This window comes from Stenella coeruleoalba (assembly GCF_951394435.1).
Source record: "Stenella coeruleoalba genome assembly, chromosome: 3".
In the NCBI taxonomy this organism is placed as follows: domain Eukaryota; kingdom Metazoa; phylum Chordata; class Mammalia; order Artiodactyla; family Delphinidae; genus Stenella; species Stenella coeruleoalba.
The window spans coordinates 143,865,607-143,885,122 of record NC_137148.1 but is presented as its reverse complement, the minus strand read 5'-3'; the positions used below and the strand labels follow the sequence as shown (position 1 = coordinate 143,885,122).

General features: G+C 44.3%; 1 protein-coding gene across 1 annotated transcript in view; it reads right to left on the bottom strand.

Moving 5' to 3' along the window:
* The window catches only part of TENM2 (teneurin transmembrane protein 2), a gene marked incomplete at its 5' end in the record, with an annotated part of 411,764 nt that overhangs the window by 167,636 nt on the left and 224,612 nt on the right, over positions 1–19,516 (bottom strand). Inside the window, one exon of the mRNA XM_079918659.1 lies at positions 16,371–16,472. Coding sequence (XP_079774785.1) covers positions 16,371–16,472 — 102 coding nt within the window. The remainder of the gene's footprint in view (positions 1–16,370; positions 16,473–19,516) is intronic.

Here is a 19,516-nt window from a genome sequence, read left to right as displayed (position 1 = left end):
GGGCATGGCTCCAGGCTACGGAACTGGCATTCAGGGACCTTCAGAAATGACCGACAGGGGTGTTTTAACAATTCCTGGGTTACCTGTGATTTGGAATGCACAGGCTCCAAGAATTCTACAGGTACATGTGTGCCTGCAACTGGCACACATGTACCTGTAGAAGACTTAGAATGGTCTCCCCATCCCCTGACGCGATTACATACCTAATTAGATCGTTCCTTAGTAAAGGCCCCATCCACCTTACCGTGCCCCTTTTGTGGTCATGTCCTATTTAGTTTTTATAGTAATTAATTCTCCTTCCGTGTCTAATTTCCCCAAGATACAGTAAGCTACTCAAGGACAAGACTATGTTTATCACTGTTGATTTCCTTCCAGTGTTGCATTCATCAATGTTGGCTTGATTGAGTAAGTATGTCTGTTATGTTCCTGACATTCAGGGACTCCCAAGTGGTGGGCGTGTGGGCAAGCACAAAATAGCCATTTATGAAAGGTGTGGAAAGAACAATTTCTAGGGTGGACCTCATGTCGTACATACAATGCCTTTTTCTCGTGAAGTGTGTGTTGACTGTAATTGACCCTAACTGGAAACTGACATGAAACAAAAACATCTCAACAGCTGACATATGATCGAGGGGCTATCCCCACCCCCATGTTCTATTTTAGAATAGTTGTACAAACAACCATTTCCAGTAGAATTCTTATCCTTATGAATCTACCAGAGAAGAAGGATGAGATCAAAAGAGAGAACATCAAAGCTACATGGTAAATTTAGATAAACTCTTTCTAAATGTAGGGAGCATGCCTTCTATTTCCAAGAGACTTGAGCAGAGAGATCTGTAGAGCTGCGACCCATGCTGATTGTCTGAGAGAGGGTAGACGAAAGAGTTTTGAACCAGGGTGCCCAAGATTCAGATTAGAGACCGTGCAAATATCAACAAGTATGAGAAACGATGGGCTTTCTCAAAGTACTGAGAGGGCTTCCAGGACAAAGTAAATTGGTTCCATGTCAGTGCCCCATAACACTCATGCTAAGCTTTAGGTCAGGGAGGGCAAATGAGTGCACATGAGCTACTGTTCTCCCTTCCTGCACCTCTGCAGGGGCAGATCATGGCATCTTGTCCTCCTGAGCCTAGGAAGAGCCTAAAAACCTTCAATGTAGCGCCCTGGCTGGGACTTGGGAGCAGGTGGAGGTGGCAAGAGAAAACTCACTTGCCGTTTCTGATCTAGGTAACACTTGTGGGATATCTCCTGGTGGGAAGAGTAGAATCAGCATCATTTCTTACCACACTTCTTCCCTTGCACACTCAAACAGGAAAACAGTAAGAAGCGTGGCTACCCATGCCTAGTGATAAGAGCTGCAAGGGCTGTTTCTGACATGAGGGTTATATATATATTGAACTTGTCCTGGATGGCAGAGAAAGTTACATCAAATCACCACCAATGGGCTCCCATTGCACTTTCCTTCCACCCAAAAGGTGGAAGAGGGTAGAACGTAAAGAGGAAACAATTATTGTCTTTATTAATTGATAAAACACAGTTGGGATTATTTACTTTATTCATACTGTAACTGTTTTTCTTCTGCATAGACTCCAAGTGGTGAAAAAAAATTGGATTGTCTAGAAGGTAAGAATGGATTTTATTTAAAACCAGGTGCCTGGGAAGTCAAATTTAAAATATGACCTACTTAAATTACTCAGGGAAAAAAAAGGTAGAGAATAGTCAGGTCAGGGAGTTCTCCACATTCTAAATGCAGCCTTCCTTCAATATGTTTGCTGTATGCTCACCAGGAGGGTGGTAGAAAATGAAAAACACTGTGATGTTCTCCAGAAAGCAGGGCGCTTGACAGGTTCTGCTGATGTCACATAACAAAAGCAGAAGGCAGGTTAAAGAAGAACGACGCTCTCTCGTAACCCATTTACCATGGGACAGAGGGCAAGTGTCAGATGAGCGCCTTCCAGTGGTCACTGGGCTGACCTGCACGGAGAACTCCTTCCCTCAGGGTAACTGACTCATCCTCAGACACAACTCAACCCAGAGCATCACAGTATGTAAGGCTCAGCTTGGTTCTCATGTGAGAGGCTGCGTGAGGTGGGGACCTCCTGCATTAATAACTTTTCTTATAGTTTTACTATCACTAAATCTACAAGATTTTTTTTTTATGACAGGTTATAGGACAAACAATTCTGACTGCACCTGCCTGGAAGTGATATGGAACACAGGTGGAAAGAATAAGGGTTTCGATGCCAGAATGACCTGGGTTCAAATCCAGACCCATCACTTACCAGCCTTGGGATTTTGACAAGATCACTGTACTTCTCTGAGACCCACTTTCCCCATCAAAAAAATTCTCTCTCAGAGTTGATGGTAAGTGTGCTAAAATGCCTGAGGACTCAAAACAGTAGCTGACACCTGGTTTGTAATTAACGGATGTTCCCTTATGAAATTCCAAACTGAATCTCCAGACTGACTTCAAGGGTTAATAAAATTAAAAATGCAGTAGGTCTCAAAGGCACACACACACCACCACCACCAGAAAAGCATCAAATAATACTAACAGAAAGACATCATCTTTTTCTTCCCCTAGTCTTCTCCGGTTGTGGGAGGAAGATGGTTCTGGAATCACATGTGGAAAGTTTGATGTCCTCGTCTCTCTCCCCTGTTCCTAAGGCTTTCCAGGAGCACAGCATCGTACATTCAACTTCCTATTTAAACTTAATTAAAATGTTTACACAAAGTCACTATACCTGTTTTACTAAAACTAGTAAATGGAAGCTCTAAGACTTGCGCAGAAGAAAAATAGACCACCGCCACTAAAGACTGACAAGTTAACAGGCTGATGACAAAAAGAAATGACACCATTTAGATTCACCTAAATGGTGCAAAGCTCATTTTAATGATCAAGCTGGAGCTTTTTTTTTTTCTCCCCCCAAAGTTCTCTGTAAGGGATGAAATGAATTATCAGTGTTATTTACTCAGTGGGAAGTAATAGGACAAGCCACCCGTGTCTGCTGCTTTAAGTTAAAGGGGTCCCACCTACTTGGAGCTTACAGTACAGACACTACCTGGAGAGAAGGTAGAGGGGGTTGAGGAGGCCCAGCCAGCCAGCCAGACAGACAGAGGGAAAAATGCCTGCAACTTGACAAGTCATTTGTGGGCTGGGCTAGATACGCGGAGGGACTTTCGAACAATGTATGTCTTTTTAAAAATAGGGTTGCCATATGATTCTGCAATCCCACTTCTGGGCATATATCCAGACACAACTATAATTCGAAAAGATACACGCACCCCAGTGTTCATAGCAGCAACTATTTACAATAGCCAAGACATGGAAACCACCTAAATGACCATCAACTGATGAATGGATGAAGAAGATGTGGTACATATATACAATGGAATACTACTCAGCCATAGAAAGAAGGAGATAATGCCATTTGCAGCAACATGGACGGACCTAGAGATTATCATACTAAGCGAAGTCACACAGAGAAAGACAAATACCATATGATATCTCCTATATGTGGAATCTAAAACATGACACAAATGAACTTATTTACAAATCAGAAACAGACTCACAGACACAGAGAACAGACTTGTGGTTGCCAAAGGGGAGGGGAGTGGAGGAGGGACGAACTGGGAGTTTGGGATTAGCAGATGCAAACTATTATATATAGAATGGATAAACAACAAGGTCCTACTGTATAGCACAGGGAACTATATTCAGTATCCTCTGATAAACCATAATGGAAAAGAGTATGAAAAAGAATATATACATGTATAACTGAATCACTTTGCTGTACAGCAGAAATTAACACATCGTAACTCAACTATACTTCAATAAAATTAAAAAACAAAAAACAAATAATATGTCTTTTAAAAATGCTTTGAAATCTGATTGAAAACCCTTCTGGAAAAGAGACTTGAGAATACTTGAACCTAGTACTCTGGGTAAAGTGTCAAAATCGTACTAACAATTGGTTGCCTCACATCCCAGTTAGTCAATGAACACTTATGAAGAAGCAAATATGTGCTAGTAGTTGGGTTAGGTGGTGGGGAAAAGGGACAGAGAAACAAAGATGCCTTAAGTCTCCTGAAGCAATTGAGCATATAATATTTGGATCACAGAGGTGAGGCAAACCAAGTTCAGTGTCCTCGAAACCAAAACTGGTGTCCCATTGTCTTTCGAGACTGTGGACGTAGCTTGCTGCTGAGCCAAACTCAGGAAAGGCAAGTTTTGCTTCTTACTCGATCCTTGCAATTGACAATCTATGGGGTTGGCCTGAAAGTTCATTTGGGTTTTACCGTAACATCTTACGGTGCGGCGTTAGACACCGTATCTGGCAGACGATAACGTTTGACCTCTACTGCGCACTATACTCAGAAATAAATCCGATACAGATTAAAGATCCAAATAGAAAAATAAACTACAACAGTATTAGAAAAGATATTGAAGACTAATTTTATTTTCTTGAGAGTGGGATGTATAAAAAAGACATCAATTCCAGAAACCAAGAAGATCAGATTTGATCACTTAAAATTTAAATCTTCTACATGATAAAGAAACACCCTAAACAAAACTGAGGGATGAGCAACATTGGGAAAAAATATTTTCTAACATATTTCACAGAATAATGTTTGATATATGAAATACACGAAGAGCTCTTACAAATCAATAAAAACAGACAAACGAAAACCTGGGCAAAGGACATATAAATATAATTTTACACTGCCAATAAGAGCATGCAAAGATTCTCAGCTTCATTAGCCATTAAATAAGTATAGATAAAAAAAATGAGAAATAATCCTTGACTTAGATTTAAAAAGATCTATAGGCTTTTATATATAGAATGGATAAACAAGGTCCTACTGTATAGCACAGAGAACTATACTCAATATCCTATGATAAACCATAATGGAAAAGAATATAAATTAAGAATGTATATATATGTACAACTGAATCACTTTGCTGTACAACGGCAATTAACACAACACTGTAAATCAACTGTACTTCAATTAAAAAATTAAACAAAAAAAACAACAAAACAAATCTAAAAGACCGATAACCCTCAACACTGCCAGGGCTGAGGGGAAACGGGCTCTGTCACGGTGGGTAGGGGCAGAAATCCAAACTAGTTTCTAGGGGGATCACTTGTCCCTATCTGAAGACCTGTCTGGCATCCCATGCCCAACGGTGAAGCCTGTCGACGCTGGTGCCTCAGTTTTCCCTCCCTATTCAATGGTCAGGACAAGAAAGGGCTGTTTTTTGTAGGAAGAGTGAGGAGGTTGGAAAGCAGAACTAAGGAGCAATGACGAAAGTATAAATGCAAAGATCACCAGGCATTCTGTTCACGATGATTGGCTCTGAGCAGAACAGCTACCCCCCACCTCCCTGCCTGGACCACTCAGACACTCTAGTTGGTCTCGGGGGAGGGGGGCAAGATCCAGCAGGCCCCCCGTGAAGAGAGGAAAGCGAAGGAAGCTTCTGACAGACGGCGGCACAGTCTCTGGCTCAGAGGGCCAAAGTTCAGGTGCACCCACTTCCTCATTCCCGTTCTGTCAGATGGCATATTAATAAGCCAGGAAGTGATTCAGGGAAGAATTTCCACAAGGACGAAAAACTCATCAGGTGCGTCAGATCTCTGACATTCAGGAGCCATGTGGGGAAAGAAGCACGGGCTGACTTAAGCACGAAAGTATGGATGCTTTAATTAATCCGGGGTGAATTTAATTGCTTTAGTTAAGTGGAAATCGGGTTAAAAATGATGCAGAGCATACTGGGGTGTGTTAAAAACATGACATATGAGTTGGATGAATCGATAAATTAAAAGTGCACAGATGTTTTAATTAAACCCAGGGAAGTTAACGAAGATCGCAAGAGACTTTTAAGCCTATGATTAATTCAACTCATTTAAAATACCTGTAGAGATATGAGGATGCCTCCATTTTGAGAGTTATAAAAGTTCTCAATCGATAAGTGCTTAAGCTGTTCTTAAAAAAGTTTAAGTGTGTGTGTGTGTGTGTGACTGAACAGCATTAATTATATAATGAATATTTGAAATTTTCAGGGTACACAGTAAGCTTTTTGCAGCTCAAGTCCAGATTGAAGCAGCTTTTCATTCTTATTATGCTTTAAGCATTGAGACCAGCTTGCAAATTATTGGTGTCTCGTTATCCACAAGAGTGGGAGCTCCCCCAAGACATGAAGGTCTGTTTATTCACTGCCGTCTCCCCAGCAGGTAGAACAATACCAGGCAGTGTAGGCTTATGAGTTAGCCCGAATATCCCTTCGTTTTTACCAGCTGTGTAACTATGGACACAATTTTTCACCTCAATTTCTTTATCTTTAAAATGGGACAAAAATTCCGGATGAAAAACCCATGGTGTTTTTAAGAGGATGAAATGAAGTACTGTCTGTGAAGTGCATGTACAATGCCTGGCACATAATAAGAAATGTATAGATTTGATTTTATTATCATTATTTTTATTAGGAGAAAATTGTTCCAAATCATCACATCATAAAGAGACAAGGGGGGGAAACACTCTCTTTCCCAGCACCCATCCCAGCTGACCTCTCTAAAGACTGGTTTTTTTTTTTCCCAATACGGAAGTTTTTTTCTAAAACCGGAGTACTTCCCCACCTCTGTACGCATCACACCTACAGCAAGTTTCTCCGGGGTTAGGCACTCTGCTTTGTAAGACTGTTCCGCAACGCATCTAGTAGTTTAAAAGGGTAACAAGAAGTTTTTAGTCTCAGAAGCGATTTGACTTGGGGGAGGGTTGACTGAGGTAGGTCCTGCCAAGTGATGTATGTTTGGTGATGCAACAAGCCTGGGAAACAGCGGGAGTGGCCACGTTCTAGACGCATGGACTCACATGAGGGCACCACATAAAGGGCACTGCAGCTTCCAAACTGGGGAGGCAGGCATCCTCCACACCTGCTTGGCAAGCTGGGGGGAAGGAAGATAAAAGTGGTAATGCTGCTGCCGTTCAGATCTCTCTGGGCCACATGAGCAGAGTCCAAGGGCAACATCATCCAGACTCAGACTTGGATGCGCGCGTAAGTCATTTGGGGATGCCGTGAGAGTGAGATTCTGATCCAGAGGGTCTGGTGTGGGGCCTGAGGGTTTGGATATCTAACAAGCTCTCCGGGCTGATGCTAGCACCCCAGACCTACTGAATCAGAAACTTTGGGGGGCGGGTGGGGAGAAGCCAGCAAGCTGTGAGTTAACAGGGGATTCTGATACATAGGGTTCTAAAGCCATACCTGGGCTAGTACCTTAACTTCTCTGGGCCTCAGTTTCCTTAGCTGTGAAATGGGGATGATAATGATGCAGGATGTGAGGATGACACAAGATCACTCTGGTTAAACCCTTTGCACAGGGCCCGGCATGCACTTTGTGCTGAATATGTGCAGAGGTTCTTCGACCGTTTTATCACAGGTGCCTTCGCCAAGTGTGGAGACACTTTCTGCAAAGCACGAACCAAGGGCTTGGCTTCAAACCCCACCTCCTGGGTTCTTGCTGCCAAGGAATTCCTGCACGTTTTCTCAGGTCAAGGGTGGGACGAAGGAGAGGTGGGATTCAGCCTCGAACTGCAATGGATCGTGGAATGGCTCCTGTGGGCAGCAGCCATGGCCCCTGGCCTGTCTGCATTACAGGAGATTGCGGGGAGCAGCTGGGGTGGCAGAGGAAGACAGGTGTGAAAGATGGAGGGTCTGAAGGAACATCCTAGGTGGTTCCAGGAAGGACAGGTGGGATCTGATCATCTTTCACTGAGAGAGGTGAGGCCAGCTGTGAAAGGGGAAAGTGGCTTCTTTGCAAAGGATGCTCTGAGGAAAGCATTTCTCGGGTGGTGGGGAGGACCCCTGCACTTCTGGTGGGGATGAAGGGGCTTGCCGTCTCTCTCCTGAGCGCAGACGTCCACTAAGGGGAGGAACTGATGGGGAGACGGGAAAGCGGTGGGGTGGGGGGCGGGCAGTGGAGCCGGCCAGGAGAGTCAGGTGGCTGCGCTGTCTGTGAGGGCTTTGAGAGTGAATGGTCACTGCCCCCCTTTTAGGGGATCTTCCTGCCAAGTTAGGAAAACCAAGTTAGGGCCATAAGCCTCAGAGTCAGACAGACACGGCCTCAAAATCTAGCCTGCAGTGTGACCTTCGGCAAGTAGCCTATTTTCTCTAAGTCTCTGTTTCTCCTGTTAAATAGGGATAACAACAATGATTTCAAAGGCTTGTGAAGATTAATGCTGGCTAATGTTTGTGGAGCATTTAATACATGCCGAGCATGGTTCTACACGCTTCACACGCATTCACTTTTTAGTCCTCACGGCAATCCATCAGGTGGTACTGCTACTGCCCCCATTTTATGGATGAGACAACAAAGGCCCAGAGAGGTTAAGTAATTTTCTAAAATGGGAACAGTTAACTAGAGGAGCATGGATTCAAACCCAGCCAATTCACACTCTGCAGCTTCCATTCTTCATAGCTTTGTCCTTCTGAGAGGATGCAGGTAAAGTGCAGAACAAATGGTATTTCTTTTCTGTAAACTGTTGCTCCTTCCTCCCTTTCTTCATTCCTCCATTTCCCCTCCCTCACTTGCTCTCTCCCTTCCTTCATTGAAATCTGTGTCTCGGTGTTGGCGGATTTATCCCTGTGTGATTAATCCAACCAATTTGAATCTTGTTTTCTAGCATTCACTTTGTCTTGTACATTTCCCAGCAATGTTTTCATCTGTACGATCTCTGACCCCTAAATTCAAGCCCCTAGACATTTAGAGAGCACTTACTATCTCCTGGGTGCCAAACTAGGTGCAGGGAGATACAAAGAAAACGGCTGGAAGCTTGTGATCCAGTGGGAGAAACCGATGTCACCCCCCAGCTAGAACATGGCACAGGATGAAGGGCCACTGCCAAGGTGTCGCCAAGTCCTGTGTGACTGCAGGGTTCTCTCTGTGGGCGCATCAGGGAGGTGGTGACCTGGGAGTTTGGTCCTCAAGGATCAGCAGCAGATAGGAAAGTTTGGGAAGGATGAGAACATTCCAGCCAAGAAAGTGGCATGAGTAGAGAGGAAGAAGCAGGCCCGTGGTGTATATGAGGGACAAGTAGCTGGAATCTATGGTGTATGGGACTTAGGGGGAGATGGTGCCAAAGGAGCTCAGATCATGGAAGACCCTGAACCTCATTCTAAGAAATGTGTTATTTATTCTCAGCCTATGGCCCCTGACCACCAGCATCAGGGCCCTGCTGGAGGATCATTAAAAATGTGCACGTGCCAGTCCTACTGCTTCAGAACCGGCTGGCATGGGGGAAGAGCCTGGGAGTATGCATTTATAACAATCTCCCCAGATAAATGTCTTTAAACCAAAGATTGATAACCACTGTGGGAGGCAACTGGGAGCCACTGAAGGTGTTGGGGGAGAGCAGTGTCAGCTCCTAAGAGCTCTGGGAGAACGCCACAGGTGATGAGTAGGAGAAATGCCATCAGGGGGAGCTGGTGGCCAAGTGAACAGGGCAGTGGCTGTGAGGACAGGAGAACAAGGGGTTGAAGGTCGATGAAATAGGAGTTGGCAAATGATAAGATGAGGGAGGTGATAGGATGTCCCAGCTTGGGGCCGGGAGGACAGTGGCTCAGAGCAACAGGCTCCGATGTCAGACAGACTTTGTTTCAAATGCCTGCTTTGCCACTCTCTACCTAGTAAACCCTAGTTTCCTCTCCTTAAGGTTTCTGGGGTTCAAACCCTAATCCTAGTGTGAAACTGCCACAGAAACTTGCAAAGCACGTCTTCCCTACACCTCACATCTTCTGAGGTGAATCCATCTCATGGCTGGCCTAGCGTTAAGAGGGCAGGCCAGATTGCTTGGTTTGAATCCTAGCAATACCGCTTATGAGCTGAGTGACTTTGAGCATGTTACTTAACCTCTCTGTGTTTCATTTTCCTCCTCTGTAACAGGGGATCACAGTCATCTATAAAATAGGACAAGTAATGACTCAATGAGATAATTATGCAGTTGCTCAGTGCAGTGGCTGGCTCATAGTAAACTCTCAATACATGTCAGCAACGATGACGACGACGATGATGATTTGACTTTTGTGCCAGCACTTGGCCGAGAAGGACTGAGTAGTGGGTACGTTTGCCAGGTAATGGGAGAGAACTGGCAAGATCCCCATTCTGTCTTTTCAAGGCGCCACACAAACTGGGTAGGAGCGGAGACCAACCCCCAGAAAGGAGACTTCATGTTCCCGTGGTCGTGGCATTTCTGGGCCTCCCCTGACGGCTGATCTGCAGCGGGCGCTGTCGTTTCTAATCGCTATTAAACACGCATTACCGAACAAGGAAGGCTCTGGTGTGTTAAGTTTCTACTGCAGGTGGGGGCCTTAAGCTCGGCACCAAATATGCCATCTGAGAAGCCAGTGTCAAAACAAGATCATCAGAAGCCTTGGATGTCTTCCGAAAGGCAAAACTGCTTTACACGCGACCCAAGGAAGCATCTTAAGTCATTGAGAGACCTTTCAATAAAAGTCAATGAAAGAAAAAGGAATCAGAGTTAAAAAGCATCTAGCCCACAACAAACAGCATAGAAGTATAGTAATGAGAAAGTCATGCAAGGGGATTAGTAATAACAGAAAAAAACATAAACTAAACAATAACTGAATCATAAGCACGGTTCTAGCTGGACAAGAGAGGCACCTGATGGAAAATGGCACGAGTTATTGGGAAAGAAATGCCATCTTTCCTCAAGCTCTGAATCTGAACAGATTGTTTATTGCATTAAGCAATTAATGAAATTCTACGCTAGAAGACACTATTCAGTGTAGCTCCTTCACTAGACTCTCCCCCCATGGAATTTTCTTCACATTCCCCGATACTAATTGACTATTTTCATAGATCCACACTTCGTTGCTTCATGAACTTCCTTATCGTCTCCTTAATAACATCTATAATAGCATTCAGAGCCCACAACCCAGCATTTTGGACTTAGGCTTCCATTTCCCACTTACTTATCACGTGCATCTGTCAGACCGGAAGCTCGCAGAAGGCAGGCCCTGGCATTCTTGCCCATCATTGTATTTCTGGTGCTTAGTGCAGGCATATGATAAGCGTTTGCTGGACGCACGAATAAGTTTGGTCCCCTTGACTGATTTGGAACAAGGTGTTAGAACCCTCATACATTCTTCTGGGGTGAGGGTCAGTTCCACTTTGACATCTGAGCCCCTCGGAGCCCCCGGTTTGGTGGGGGCTGAGGAATGAATGCCCTGCAAATTCATGCCGACTGCTTCCTCCGTTCACTGTGGGGATGTCGTCAGATGCCTGATGCAGACTGTCAGGTTTATCAGGAGACAAGGAGCTGTTGTCTGCACCGCACATCTGAGGGCACGGGAGGTGCAGCATGAGGTCAGGAGAGTAAATCCGCGTTTCTGTCACTCGGACATACACCCGGCCGCTCGGATGTGATGGGAATGTGGCGAATTCTCCCTCTGGCAGGAGGGCCTGAGTATGCCGGCTGCCTACAGTAGCAGAAACTGGCAGACCTGAGGCATCCTGGGCACAGCTGGCAGTGCAGGAACAAAGGGGAATGCGAGTTTGTGATGCGGGTGGACCTGGGCTCGGGACCTCCTAAGGGCTTTTATCAAGAAAGAAGGGACATGATTGTGGGCCACGGCCGGGAGATGGCATGCACTGTTCAGGGTAGCAGGGGCCTCGGGACCAGCTCTCTCCTCTCTGCACTTGCTAGCTCGATTACCTCACCCTGGCTGCTCCAGGTCACTCCCTGCTAACACCTGTGAGCTTCCTGGGCTCAAAAGTTGTTTGTGAGTAGCAATGTGTCATAGTCACTGACAGACTGTGCTGGACCAACAGGATACGGCCACCCAAGCATCTCTGCCTTATGCGTGAGGGGTGAGGGGAAGGTACACACATGCTCACACCCGCAACCACACATACCCTCACACACACAACCCCATTTGAATCTTTTTCTTGTTAAAGATCAGAAATGCATCTTTGATAGGATTCACTGAAGAGGGCACAGCATCTTGTGAAAAATGCATAACCTCCATCTAATCACGAGTAAACATCAGACAAACCCGCATCCAGGGACAAGCTAAAAAATACCTGACCAGTACTCTTCAAGACGGTCAAGGTCATGAAAGACAAGAAAAGAGAGAGGAGCCCTCGCAGATTGGAGGGGACTAAGGAGACATGACAACTAAACACAATGTGGGATCTGGACCAGAAAAAAAAAAAGGACAAAATTGGAAACAAGTCTGTGAATTAGTCAATAGCATCGATCAATGTTAATTTCCTGGTTTCACTAACTGAACTTTGATAATTTAAAATGTTGACATTAGGGGAAGCTGAGTGAACTCTGGGAACTCTATGTGCATTTTTGCAACTTGACTGCAAGACAAAAATGCTTTTAATATAAAAAGCTTAAAATATTGGGGGGGGTGGTTAAAATAGGATTTATCTCACATTGTTGATATGAAATATGAGATACAGATACATATCAACATATGATATGTTGATATGAGAACAGATAAGATAGTATGTATTATACTATATATATATAATAGTAATAACTATTAATTGTTATTAAAACTACCCGAAAAGGAGGCTTAACCGACCACAAGTAAACGAGGAGCTAATCATTAGGTTTACCCATCTGAAGCTGGTAGAGTTCAATCTGTGTGCCTATTTTTACTGGGTGCTCGCTATATCACACAGGTGTAGGTAGTGAATTTTGTTATTTTCAGGAGCCCATACTTAGGAGATGAGATGCTCAAGGCTTGAATTTATCTAGGAGCCAGGCTGCTTCACATGTGCTATATATAGAGTAGGACCCAATGTGGGGATTCTTGACGTGAAATGAATGTGTGAGAAGCTGACTGGGATTGATTGCTCAGGGCAGCGCAAAGATTCCTTTCTGGAACGCAAATCAAAACTCCAGTGAGGTATCACCTCACACCAGTCAGAACAGCCGTCATTAAAAAGTCTACAGATAGCAAATGCTGGAGAGGGTGTGGAGAAAAGGGAACCCTCCTACACTGTTGGTGGGAATGTAAATGGTGCAGCCACTATGGAGAACAGTATGGAGGTTCCTCAAAAAACTAAAAACAGAGTTGTCATATGAGCTAGCAATCCCTCTCCTGGGCATATATCTGGACAGAACTGTAATTCAAAAAGATACATGCACTCTATGTTCATAGCACACTATTTACAATAGCTGAGACACGGAAAAAATCTAAATGTCCATCAACAGACGAATGGATAAAGAAGATGTGGTGTATATATATACACACAATGGAATATGACTCCGCCACAAAAAAGAATGAAATAATGCGATTTGCAGCAACATGGATGGACCCAGAGATTAACATACCAAGCGAAGTAAGTCAGAAAGAGAAAGACAAATACCACATGATATCACTTATATGAATCTAAAATATGACACAAATGGACATATCTACAAAACAGAAACAGACTCACAGACAGAGATCAGACTTGTGGTTGCCAAGGCAGAGGGGGAGGTGGGGAAGGGATGGATTGGGAGTTTGGGATTAGCAGATGCAAACTAGTATATATAGGATGGATAAACAACAAGGTCCTACTGTATAGCACAGAGAATTATATTCAGTATCCTCTGATAAACCATAATGGCAAAGAATATGAAAAAAAAAATAAAACTGAATCACTTTGCTGTACACCAGAAACCAACACAACATTGTAAATCAATTATACTTCAATAAAATTTTAAAAAAAGGGAAATATTCCTTTCTCAGTAGATTTAAAGGCGGCACTAACGTTTCCTATTTATTGCAATGGATTCCAATTTTCTCTTTTTTAACTTTTCATTTTGACCTGAGTCCTTTTAAAATAAATTCATCTGTGTAAACCTAATGGGCAGACTCAAAGAAATATGGGAAGGAAATAAAAATTCTGATGGCCCACGAATTTGGCAACAAACATAAAGGTGGTACATGAAAGAGCAAAGTGTGTGAAACAAGGGTTTAGAGTGTTTCCAAACACCATCATTATTAATGAAGTAGCTTAAATTTCAAAAATACTAAGGAAGCAACATCTTTAGGGCAAAGCGGTAGAAGCTTACTCCTGACATTCTTAAGCCAACTTTGCCAAGAATAGATGGGGAAACAAGGAGAAAGCAATTTTAATCTCTAAACGCTTCAATTTTGTCCACTGTAGGCATCAACAGCTGAATTAAAATATACAGGTTCAGAGGCCGATTTCAGGAACAGCTTCTGAGTGTGCAGGAGGAACTACTCTTAACAGCCACTCGATATTTGTTTCGTGAGGATCAATTATATACCACGGCTAATGCACGCTCAGAGCGCGCGCCTGGCCACAGTACAGGTGGTAAATGCAAAACGCACACCGAGAGGCCTTTTAAGCAGCTAAATGCACACCCCATTACAGATCCATAATGCAGAGTGGACGCTCATCTGCAAATGGATCGAGAGTGAAGAGTTCTTAAATGGCCGGGGTACTCAGGGCTGAAAGGCTGATCCCTGGATGTGCAGTCAGAGCACACACGTTTTTGGGGATTAATAATACATTGATGTGTGTCAGTGTTAATATACATTTACAGCTCACAGGCCCTGCAGCTGAGGGTTCAGCCCATTTGCAGCCACAGATAAAAGGACTATTCTGTCCTTCCTCTCATTAAGGCCTTCACTCCTAGGAAATTAGATTACGCGAGGAAAGCCATTCGAATGCTACTGAGGTTTTCCCTCCTTGAAAGCCTTCGTTCTGAAAAGTACATGACAACCGTGCGGCAGGGTGTCATCTATCTGCCTCATCAGAGCCCTTCAGAACCGGAGCAAAGGGCTGGCTGCGAGGAACACCAGGCTCCAGTGTCTGCTTGGGCATGTGTCCACGTGCCCCGGGCAGAGCGTGCCAAGGTGCAAGGCAGCCAAGAGAACGGTCCGGTGGCTTCGTGCTCTCTTCTCCTTTTGCGTCTGACAGGTTTTACCAAACCTTTATGAATGTATCCATAGGTGGTGTCATCTAGGAATGAGTCTCACACACGCGCAACCAAATCCAGAACTTCAGGCACTTAAAAGAGTCCTAGTCACTGATCAGTCAGCATTCAGAAGGATGGGCATCGCAAATCTTTGAAATACTGTGAGTATCTGAAATACGATTTCCCCAAGCCATTGTGATTTAGCTTTTCCAGAGCGGCTTGACTAATGACTGCCTCGCTCTCAGAACGTCAAGGTAGGATGGTCTTTTAATGAGGAGCACATAAAAGGATGAAAATATTATATGAATGTATAAGTAAATATACTATGACCTATGTAAATAAAAGATGGTAAGACTAAACCCTCCGAGGGCTCACAGTGTGTTCCGCTAAGAGCTTGGGGTGTGTTCTTGCATTCCATCCTCAGGATGAATTTAGGAAGGAATTCCCCACTTTCCCAGAGGAGGAAACGGAGATTCAGAAATGTCAGATCACTTGTTCAGGATCACAGAGATCCTGAACGGCTGAGCTTGGGATTGGAACCCAGGAATGCCTGACTCCTGAGCAAGGGCCTGGAACCTCTCCATCACTGTTTTTCAGACTCACTGGCGGGTGGGGAATCAGCATAGTCAGTGTATTTCATTGATAAAAAGTGAAACGGTACAGAATAGAAAAGAAACATGAAGTGTTGTTTGTGAACGTCTCATTTTAATTTTACGGTTGTATTTATCTAGAATGTATACTTGTGTGTGTGTGTGTGCACATGTCTAAAAAGTGTGAGAAACTCTGCTCTCCGCTGCACTCGCCTGTGATCGCACTGCTTGAAGGTCAGGCTCAAGGTCTCTTGCTAGCTAGGTAGGCAGCCCTAAGTCCTCTGTTCTTGTGAGAGTCATTTTCTTTCTTATAATACTTTCCCCCCAAGAATCCCAGGGCCCCCATCATCCTGTGCAAGGCAGTGTAGATAAATTAATAATACAATTTAAAACCAATTCAGCCAAGATAAATAGCACTCCCCAGATTAAGAGCATAGCTGGCCAGAATGAATGAAATTTACTAACCCTGAGATGCTTAATCTTCCATTTCATGGACGTTAATGATTATAAGAAACGAGCGATGGTAATTCACTTCTGCTTTTACAGGAAATCTAACCATCTCATTTTTAGCAAGTCTTTCTTCTCAGCACACCTCAATGGCAAGGATACCTGCCCTGCTCTCACAGGTATACTGGCCAGTTGTCACACATCGGAGTCTACTCTTTGCCAAAGCATTAGGACGTGTAGCGTGCACGGGTTTACGAGATATCCCAGTGGAATTTGCTGGGGAGGCTACATTGGTGCCGCTTCTCCCACCCCTTTTTGAGAAGCCTATTTTCTATTTTCCAGTCATAGCAGGGAAGTGGTGGTAAATACCTTTAGCACAGTCTACTCCTAGAAATCCTGGAAAGCAGTGACACAGCCCGGACACACACTCGCCATTCCCATGGCAGTTACGTGGACAGTCCTGCACTGAATCTGAAAAAGAGAGAAATTGAACAATCACTTTTTTCTCTGCCTGCTGGTGAAGCAATTTAATAGTCAGCCATCCCCTGTTTTTCAGGAGCAGTGGTAGTAACCTCAGGTGCCTACAGAGGACCGGTAGGGAGAAGTGAGCGAAGGAGGAGAACAGGGATGGGTGGGGACCAGGGCAACTTGAACAATGCATGGATGTAACCACTGCTCTCCGTGTGATTAGCCCAGGCAGGAATATGGGGCTAATACTGCTGCAATTTTTGCTTTTTCAAAAGAAACTACTTGTCTGGATTTAAAAACTACAATTTTCCAAGACTGAATGCTGGCAAGTTTTTAAACACTGTAAGCCCCACCCTGCCCCAACATCATCCTGTCAATCTGAGATTTGGTCTGAGATGTGGGATATCAGCTTTTAGCCTTAAGGATAGAGAGTGATTCTCCAAATGACAGTGGTGCCTCCTGATCTCAGATTTACAGAGTAAAAAAAATCCCCTGCGTTAAAGAAAGAGAAGTCTAAATACGTTAAGACTGATCAATTTTGGCATGATTTGGGGATTCATTAAGTAGCAGGTTTGGGGTGGTACAAAAGGTCTTTTATGCCTAGCTTTTTGCAGATCTTATTTTTCATGAAAATCGATTAGTTCACCCTTGCTCTAACCTGCATAGCCATCTTATTTCGTGATTTACCTTGCTATGTGTACCCTCAAGTAATGCCTTCAAAGGGATAATTTTGGAACTTTTTCATGTTGATTTGGGTCTGCACAGAAGGAGTCATACTCTTTTAAAATTATGATTATTATTAACCTAATTTTGCCTTACATTCAAATAAACACATTTAGACTTTCAGGTTCTAAATTACTAAGATGATCAAAAGCCACTATGCCCCAAAGATGACATGACACAGTCCTTGGGGAGCTGGGGACATTGGCTTGGTGATATGCATGAAAGACTAGGAAGTCTAATTATCCCTAATGGAGTCACCTGTGAATGGTAAGGGAGGTTTTCCTTTAAACCGAATTTCCCATTTATTCCCACTCTGGACTGAAAAACCAAACCACTCCGTAGTGCTTTCTTTCTATAGTGCTTCACTTCTCAGCTCTCTTCTGCCGGAATCCAGGTGTGGTTGGTTTCCGGCACTAGGAGAACTCAATCAGTGTATCTGCTTTTTCAAAATCAGTATCGAGCCAATTTATTTTCTTCTTCTCCTTTTTCTTTTTCTTTTTTTTTTCTGGCTGCATCGCATGGCTTGAGGATCTTAGTTCCCTGACCAGGGACTGAACCCGAGCCCTCAGCAGTGAAAGCACAGAGTCCTAACCACTGGACCGCCAGGGAATTCCCAAGCCAATGTCTTTAGTGTCTAACAATTATCACTGCAGGCTCAACTCCCTGAGGTTGGCAGAATAAAGGTGGGCTGAGAAGCATCTAAGTAGCTATCGATTTGTTTCATCTATTCATCCTCCGTTCCTTCTTTCATTCAAAAAGCATTAGGTTGAATCATATGAAGTAGCTGCTTTTGCAGGTCAAAAAGCAATTTCACATGATGTTAGGAGACAATTTGCCACGGGTGTCTTGTGTTCCTGAATGTCTTATGAGCAGAGGCACTGACTCCTTAGCTCTGGACTATCTTTTTTTAAAGGCTGTCTGTATAGTGAACAGCCTTGGGAGATAGAGACAGTGTCTGTCTCCAGAGCAAAGGGCAAGTTTAGTTACTGTCCAGTATAAATAAAGATAATGTCTCCCTCTGGAGAAAAGAATGAGCAGGCTCACCGCCCATTTGGAGACTCAAGGACAGTAAATTCAGAGTTTCTCTCCTGTCATGTAACCCACTGCCTGTGTAGGTAACACCTGGCTCTGTTTGTGTTGCCCTGTGGGGACTGGGGCTTGGAACTGGCACATATGTTGATACTGTGGATATTACATTGCTCTGAGGAATAAAGTCTTTTGTCTCTGACCCAGGAGCACCTCCTCTTCTGATAACATCTATGAGACTGTGGCCGGCTACTGTGTGAGCTGACAATTACGGTGAGATCTCAGACCTGTCACAGTCCTTGACATAGGGTTTACTTTTTTTTTTTTTTTTTTTTTTTTTTTTTGCGGTACGCGGGCCTCTCACTGTTGTGGCCTCTCCCGTTGTGGAGCACAGGCTCGGGACGCACGGGCTCAGTGGCCATGGCTCATGGGCCCAGCTGCTCCGCGGCACGTGGGATCTTCCCAGACCAGGGCATGAACCCATGTACCCTGCATCGGCAGGAGGACTCTCAACCACTGCGCCACCAGGGAAGCCCGGGTTTACTTTATTAACTGAGCAACTGTTATATGCAAGGCACCCTACAAGACATTGGTGAATACAATGGTGACTAAGACAGACACAGTCCCTGTCCTCACAGAACTTCCACTGTCATAGAGAATACAGGCCAAAAAAAAATTATCAAATCAAATAAAAATTGTGATATGTGCTTTGAAGAGAATAGGACACTGTGATGGGGAGTAAGAGGTGGAAGCTACTGAGAAAGGACAGTCAGGGAGGGCGTCTCTATTCTATGCAGGTGACATATAAGGGTGAGCTGGAACAGCCAGGTGAAGAGTATTCCAGGCAGGGGAATGCCCTGGCGGTCCAGTGGTTAGGACCCTGTGCTTCCACTGCAGTGGGCCGAGGTTTGATCCCTGGTCGGGGAACTAAGATCTGCAAGCCTTGCAGCATGGCCACAAAAAAAAGTAAAAAAAATAAAAAAGCAAGCAAGAAAGAGTATCCCAGGCAGAAGGAAGAGCTGATGCAAAGGCCCTGAGGTGGAAAACGGCAGAACTGAATCCCACGTGGCTGGAGGGTAGCTAAAAAGGAAGAGAGTGACCTAAGATGAGTCTGGAGAAACCCAGATCATCTAGGGCCCTGGAGACCATGTGGATGAGTTACATTTTATTCTGGGACCAATGGGAGCAAGCGAAAAATTTTCAACAGAAACATGACATTATCCAGCTTGCATGTTCAGAAGTCACTCGGACAGCAAAGTAGAGTTAGGTTCTCACTGAGCATCTGGGTCTGGGGATGC